Source organism: Pteropus alecto, unplaced genomic scaffold (genome assembly GCF_000325575.1).
Source record: "Pteropus alecto unplaced genomic scaffold, ASM32557v1 scaffold461, whole genome shotgun sequence".
NCBI lineage: Eukaryota > Metazoa > Chordata > Mammalia > Chiroptera > Pteropodidae > Pteropus > Pteropus alecto.
The window spans coordinates 2,641,931-2,649,249 of NW_006431079.1; the positions used below are offsets into that span (position 1 = coordinate 2,641,931).

The 7,319-nt window shown below is 46.0% G+C and overlaps 1 protein-coding gene across 3 annotated transcripts in view; it reads right to left on the reverse strand.

Annotated features, from left to right (window-relative positions):
- The window catches only part of GALNT18 (polypeptide N-acetylgalactosaminyltransferase 18), a 321,263-nt gene that overhangs the window by 43,589 nt on the left and 270,355 nt on the right, over positions 1–7,319 (reverse strand). For all 3 annotated transcript variants that reach the window (XM_006905641.3, XM_025038552.1, XM_025038555.1), the window contains exon 8: positions 4,107–4,244. In XM_006905641.3, coding sequence (XP_006905703.1) covers positions 4,107–4,244 — 138 coding nt within the window. The remainder of the gene's footprint in view (positions 1–4,106; positions 4,245–7,319) is intronic.

Here is a 7,319-nt window from a genome sequence, read left to right on the forward strand (position 1 = left end):
GGAATGCAATACACCTTAAGGGGGTTAAATGGAACAGAGGTACATATGTGCTCTACGCATACTCTGTTCTTGACAGGGGACGAGGAACAGAGTCACATTATTTTTTCTTGAGCTCCTTTTCCTTTACTGAGTGATAGCAGCTAAATCTCAAACTTGTGGTTTAGAAGTTCTGAAGAAATATGAACATGTGTTAGTTCCCTAGGCAGGGCCCCAGAAGCATCTATGCAGCAAATCCTCTATGATAAACCAACTACTTGGCTGGCCCATGTGGGAGGTAAACATGCAAATACTCTAGATTTCTCCTGCAGCCTGTGGACGGGTGGGGGTTACATCTGAAGCCAAGCTCTGTAACCCATTAGTGAGACCTGCTAACTGCTCCTGCAAAGAGAAAGATCCAGAGACCCCTGATGTCAGACTTGGTTCTCCCTGGGATCTCAAAGCCAGCCTCTGAGTGAGGGGGTGGCTGGTGCTTTTGATCAAGTCCACCTGGGCTGTGTCATCCCTTCCCCATTAAGCAGGTAAAAGAGACAGGCTGGGGATGGAATCCTAACTCCCGCTGTGTGGTCTTGGACAAAGCAACATAACTCCTTATCTGTTTTCTTCTCTATCATGTAGAGATAACAGTGCCAACCTCATAGGGATCTTATGAGGATGAAGGGAAACAATACACGTGCTTAACACAGGGTCTGGCAAATAGCACATGTGCAATAACTTTTAGCTGCTACTATTACTGCTGTAATCTTCCTTAAAGCCATTCAGGGAAACTAGCTTTTGTGTCTGCATCTATGTGCCAGGTGCCACCGAAGTGCTCTCTATGTGTTTTCTCACTTAATCCTCAACATAACCCAGCCAGTCGGTAACATCAACTCTTTAAGGATGAAGGAAGTGTGGTACAGTAAGAAGCTCTGCCTCACCTCTTGGTCTGTAACACTATTCCCGCTGTACGGATGCTCTGCTTAGGCCTTCTCTTTGCCTGACTAAATCTTCTTCTTCCTTCGGTTCTCAGTTTCTCTATCACTCTGCAAGCCTTTCCTGACCCAAGTTGGGTGTGAGGCCACTGTTCTATGCTTCACTAACACCTCCATTTTTCTTTTTGCAGCACTCAGCATACTGTATTCTTGTTGCTTCTTCACTTGCCTATCTCCTCCATTAGTCACCAGACTAGGACTCAGTCTTTCTCACGGCCCAGCCCTGGCACATAGCAGACAGTAAATGCATGTGGAATGAATGAACGAATAAAATAAACAAATGAATGGCATCACAGTTGGACAAGTGGTAGAACTGGAGTTTATTTGTCTCTAAAGCCCAAGCTCTTTCCATCACGTAAATGGCAACAATCCCAAGACTGAAAGATGCCTCATGAAATGGTATGACTATAACCTTTAAGGTTTTGCAGATTGTCATGGTTATATAGGGATTAAGAAGCAAAGCTAATACTCAGAAGCCAGGCATGTCTGCTTCCAGATGCTGCTCCATTTCTGTTAGCACCAGAGCTGGAATTAATCCAAAGTCACTCCATCTCCCCAACGTGGAACTCAATGACCCAGGGGACACCCATGCCCACACAACAGGGTCCACAGGCCCTTCAGCCTGCAGGACTCATAATGGGACCTAACAGTGGATTAATGGACTGGCTTATGTAGACTTGACACTGGCCTGACTGACAGTCCTAAGTGGTCGTTTGACCTGAGCAAGGTAGTTTAGGCATGGGTTGGGAAGGGAAAGGAAAAAAGAAACTCTGTCCCTGAGAAGACATCCAGTCTCTCCATTTCAGAATAAAAATAATCACGAGAAAGAGAGTTTCAGTCCCAGCAAACCCTCTGGCTCTTGCCGCTGCCTCGCTGTGCCCATCTCTTACCCTCTTGCCCCGAGTAAAAGTTCATTATGCTCCTTGACAAGCGAGAGCGTCTCTGCTCATGTCAGAGCCCAGCCTGTAGCGGAGGCAGGAGCGGAGGCTGGCCGGCCCTGAACAGTGGCTGGCAGATGAATATGCAGTGGGTTGGAGACCACCGCCCACCCAAGGGACGGCTAACACAGCTCAGCCCTCTGGGATGACGAGTAGATGGCTTTTCAGTACAACAGAGTGAAACAGCCCCAGTTGCAGACTCGGACAGATCTAGATCATGACCTTATATATGTCACTTACTGTTTGACCAACCAAAGGCTTCTGGGTGTGGCGGTGCGAGGGCTCCATGGTGAGCATGCTGTACGTGTTCGTAAGAGTGGATCCTTTTGCATGGAAGACAACAGTGCCTTTGGCCGAGACCCAGAATTGCTATGGTCACATGCACACACCTCCACTGTTATTGCTCTCCCTGCATCTCTGGCTGAGTTTGGCTAATACCGTTTGGCTACAGCTGACAGCTTGGTGAGAACATGAATCTAGAAGCTTGCCCTGGCTCACAGAGGCTTTGGACCAATAGTTTCTCTGGAGCCACAGTAGCCTAATTGTTCTTTTTGGACTGGGTCCAACAATAGCCAAGCAGCACACACAACTTGCTGTGGTCAGAGTGTGGTGGCACCAGCAACAGCTGTGTCCTCAGGATGGTTCTCGGGAGACGGATGGGGCTGATGGGCACTTCACAAGTCCAGTGTGTTTCCATGGTGATGACAGGACCTAGAGTCTCAGGTAATAGCTGGGCAGCACCAGCTGAGGAGTTTTTTGACAACCAAAGTATACCAGCCTGAGAAGTGGAGAGGCAAGAGGCCACTGGGCATTTCTCTCAGGACATGTCAACCATGCCATGGGGACTCTTGTGGCAGGACATGACCCCTTCCCATAGGCTGGCCTTCAGGACAACAGAGGTACTGTGGAGAGGGGGTGGGGAGAGTTCCCAGGATCTCAGCTGTCTGTTTCAGAATCCTAGAATGTTAAAGTTGAAAGGCTCACAGAAAACACCGCGGCCAACCCTTCCGCAAGGATTCTTCCCCTCCCAGGGGTGCCGTGATCATTACATTTCTGCCTTGAACTCAGTTCTGACCACAGGTCATCAAAGGAAGAGGCCTCAGTTCTACCTTCAACTTCTTATACTGGGATGTCGAACTGGCCTGAGGGAACACTCTAAAAGGGAGGAGTTGAAGTGATAGCAGCAGCTGATGTTTTAGACTCAGTGTCACTGCTGATTATCAGTGTGAACATGGGCGAGTCACTTCGCCTCTCTGTTTTGCCTCTCTGTTTTCCCATCGTTGGAACATGGCAGGTGAGCTAAGTAACCCCAGGGGTGGGTAGTTTTGAGGGCTTACCTTTCAGCAGAAAAATTTTATGTGTTCAGCAAAAAACAGGTGAGGTATCCAAAAATCAATTAGGTGTCATTTAAAATATCATAAGAATTTATAGTCCTGGGGATACTGGAAAAATGGGAGAGTTTATCGCATTCAAAGAATTTTAACCTTAGGTAGAAAATATATTTATATATCTTAGACTTTCTGCTACCCTGTGAGGACAGTATTATTTCCCCTCATTTACCATATGAGGAAACTGAGGCCCAGAGACATTAGGATGTTTGCCCAGGAAGTGTTCTGGTCAAGACTGGAACCAGGTCCAATGGATCTTACCCCTGTGCTCTGCCTCTCAATCTTGCTGCCTCATTAAAAGGAAATGCTCTATGCCAATCAACAAGTGGTACTAAAACATCCCTCAAGATACAGCAAACTCGAGGAGGTTATATTTCCCAGAAGTCCTTTCCAGGATGCTCTGTGCATGAGTGGAAGGCAGAAGCCCCTTGGGTGGGGAGGAATGCAGGCTGGCTGACAGAAGCTCCAGCACCCACGCTTGGGGAACAGCGGGTGTTTGTTATCTGCCTTACAATCTTAGCCTAACTTCAGGTTTTTGTTTTATTAAGTAAATTATGCAGGTTTGGGGCTAGAGCTACATTGCTTAGGACTGTAAAGGAGAGACCAAACACCTCTCTTAAGGAAATAGAGGGCTCTGGGCTATGAAAGCAAGGCTGCTTCGCACGCAGCTCCAGACACTGGCCTCTCGTCCACAGGTCTACCGCAGCATCCACGTGGGAGGCTGAGAGGCTCCTTCCCGCTTTTCCGCTGACTCTCTCTGGTTTCGCTCTCTGTCTGTGACTGAATGAAACCCCGAGGTGCCGGCTCCTTACCACTCCGTAGGCAATGATGTCCGAGTACATCCTCATCTCTGGGTACACGCTGACCAGGTACCACCGGAAGGTCTTGCACTGCAGCTGTTTCCTCAGAGCCTTCCTTGCAGTGATGTCCCCGATGTCGATCCCTGAGTCCTGCACGGGGATGGAAATGCAGAGATGCAGCCACTACCGGGGCACGGCTTCCCCCCAGACCTCCCCGCCAGGGTTCCTGGAGCCTGTCTAGTGAAGGGATGACATGGGAACCTAACTCATGCATTTCCCCACAGGTACTTTAACCCCATAACTGTTCCCACTTGGACTGTGAAACTCACGGTCAGCATTGATGGGGATTGTCATCAAAGGCTATTGAAAATGAAGATGCCAAACCCTTAAATTTTAAACAAAGTCTTGTAGTCTGGGTATAGGGAAAAGAAGTGGGAAGAATATAGTCTGCATAAGGTTTTCTCTACCTCAGGAGGTAAGCTGAGATTCTGAGTTGGCAGTGAAGAGAGAGGTGGAAGAGAGGAGTCAAAGATGGAATAATTCTAATTTTAATGCAATTCCTAACAATCATGACAGCTAAGGTCTCTATAAAAATGTGCTAGGCTGTGTTGTGTATGACAGAGACATGTATGTTTATATTTACTTACTTAGATTTATTCATATTCATGTATATTGTCCCATTTAAACCTATGAAGTAGCACTATATAACCCTCATTTTATAGATGAGTTGAGACAAAGAGAGGTTCAGTGACCTCTTTGGTGACTTGCCCAAAGTTCTATAGCTAACAAAAGGAGCTGACAGTTGAACCCAATCAACCAGGGTCTGGAGTTTGCACTTTTAACCTTGCCCTGTGCATTGGCAGGGGCCTGCCCTTCTGCCTCCTCAGACCAAGTCCCTGTGGGAGAAGCAGACTCTCTCTTTGAGCTTGGAGGTCTTAGCAGACAGAATACATGTGTCCTTCACTTCACTGGTTATCAGAGAGCTGGCCCCAGAACCAGCAAGGTGCAGCAGGCAAGCAGTAGTAATAGAGACACGGATATGTCCTTGAGTGAGAGGGAGAGAGGAGCCCCCATGTTTCTTGTGGTCCCAGAGTAGAGTGGAGAGAATTGAGAGGCCCTGGGCCTGCACACCAGCTGCCGAACAGGGGACAGAATCAGCTGAGAAAGAGCGATGCCACAGCAGAGAATGGCGAGGGGTCCCTCTAGCTGGGGATCAGATGGAGACCAGGTGACATCTCATCAGACAGCAGCCCAGAGTGCAGACAGAGGCAGAGGGGAAGTATAGCTCTCCCCCTGACACTGCTAGCTGTGGAAACTCCTGGTTCTAGTATCAGCTCCAGGATCAAGTTACCTGGGTTGGGAGGACAGTAAAATCGACAAAGCTTAAGTCTGAAATGCCTCGATAAAAATCACAAGGGTGGCTGCTGCATGTATCTGGATATGATCAGAAGTTTTTGATATCAGACAATAGGGGCTTGAGTCAAAACAAAATATAGATATAGAAGAAATACATTTATTTTTGCCCAATAGAGTTCAGGTAATATAAAAATTTAAACCTGCTACAGCCCAGAGGTTTAAGTTCCAGACTCCTAGGGAGCAATTTCAGCGAAGACCTATCTTTTGACTTCTTGACGACCCCATCTATGATTTGTCTACTCTCTGCTCCTTCCTATAGCCCTTCCAGCAACTAGTTGGCCTTTCTCTGCTGGACTCCGGCTCTGTTATGATCAGGAAACATATTTGACTGACCTCCGTGCGCCTGGCCCAGCACTGCCCCTGAACTGTATTGACGAGCTTGAGATGAGAAAATATTTATGAAGTGGTGAACAGAGCAACCGGCAATAAATGTACCCTGTTCACGCCCCACCCTCACTCCAAGGGATGTGTTAAGTATTAGCCCTTTAAACTTCTCTGCACTTTATCCTTATACCACAAAGCTATTTGCCTGGACCTGGGCCTTCCCCCTTTATGCTATAATTGCCTTTATCTGATGACAACGTACGCTGTGTCTCAGCTTTTACTGGGAGTCACTAGAAGAACTTGTCTCAGGAAGGTCTCTGTGTTTTCCTAAAATTCTGAGTTCCCATAGAAAAACTTTCTTTTTTCACTCAGGATCAAGGGAAAGTTTGTCTCTCTCCTTATCTATTTGAAGGTGGGAGCAATATAATCCATCAGGGCTCCATCTGTACTTTAACTTCTAAGAGACTCAAGAATCAGAGCTTTGTTCAGCTTATATTTTTGGATATCATGATCCTGTCCTCTTCCTGTTTGTTAATTGACTTGTGCCTTTCCGTTTTAATGGTTCAGCACTTCTATATTGTGTGTTTACTGTAAATTGCACCAACCTCTTTTTTAGAGGGGGGACAGAAATTGATAAATAAGCAAATTTTCTCAGAGAAGGTCACCTTGGCCCTTATTATTAGAAAACAATAAATGTATCTTCTCCTTTTGCTAAATATTTAATGGGGTGGGTTGAATAGTGTGGCCCCCCAAATTCGTGTCTACATGAACCTCTAAATGTAACCTTATTTGGCAATAGAGTCTTTGTAGACAGAATTAGAGAATTTGAGATGAAATAATTCTGGATTTAAGGTGAGCCTAAATCTTAAGAGAAAGGAGAGGGAGGTTTGGACACAGAGAGACACAGAGACAGAGGCAGAGTTTGGAGTACTATCTACAAGTCAAGGAACATCGGGAGCTTCCAGAAGCTGGAAGAGGGAAGGAAAGATCCTCCCCTAGAGCCTTCAGAGGGAGCAAAACTCTGCCAGCACCTTGATTTTGGGCTTCTAGCCTCTGGACTGAGAGAGGATAAATTTCTGTTGTTTTAAGACACTCAGTTTATAGTAACTTGTTTTGGTAGCCCTAGGAAAATAATATACTTAGCATACACAAAGCTGTCCAGTATATAACACCAAATTTAATAACCTATAAGAAATGGACTAGTACTTAGAAAAATACAATCTTCCTAGGCTGAATCAAGAAGATCTGGAAAATCTAAATAGACGATCAGCAGTATGGAATTTGAAACAATCATCAAAAACCTACCAAAAAGTAAAAGTTCAGGACCAGATGGCTTCACTAGTGAATTCTACCAAACATTCAAAGAAGATTTAATATCTATTCTCCTCATTCCAAAAAATCGAAGAGGAGGCCATACTCCCCAGATCATTTTATGAGGCCAATATTATTACCTTGATACCAAAACCTGGTAAAGATAACATAACA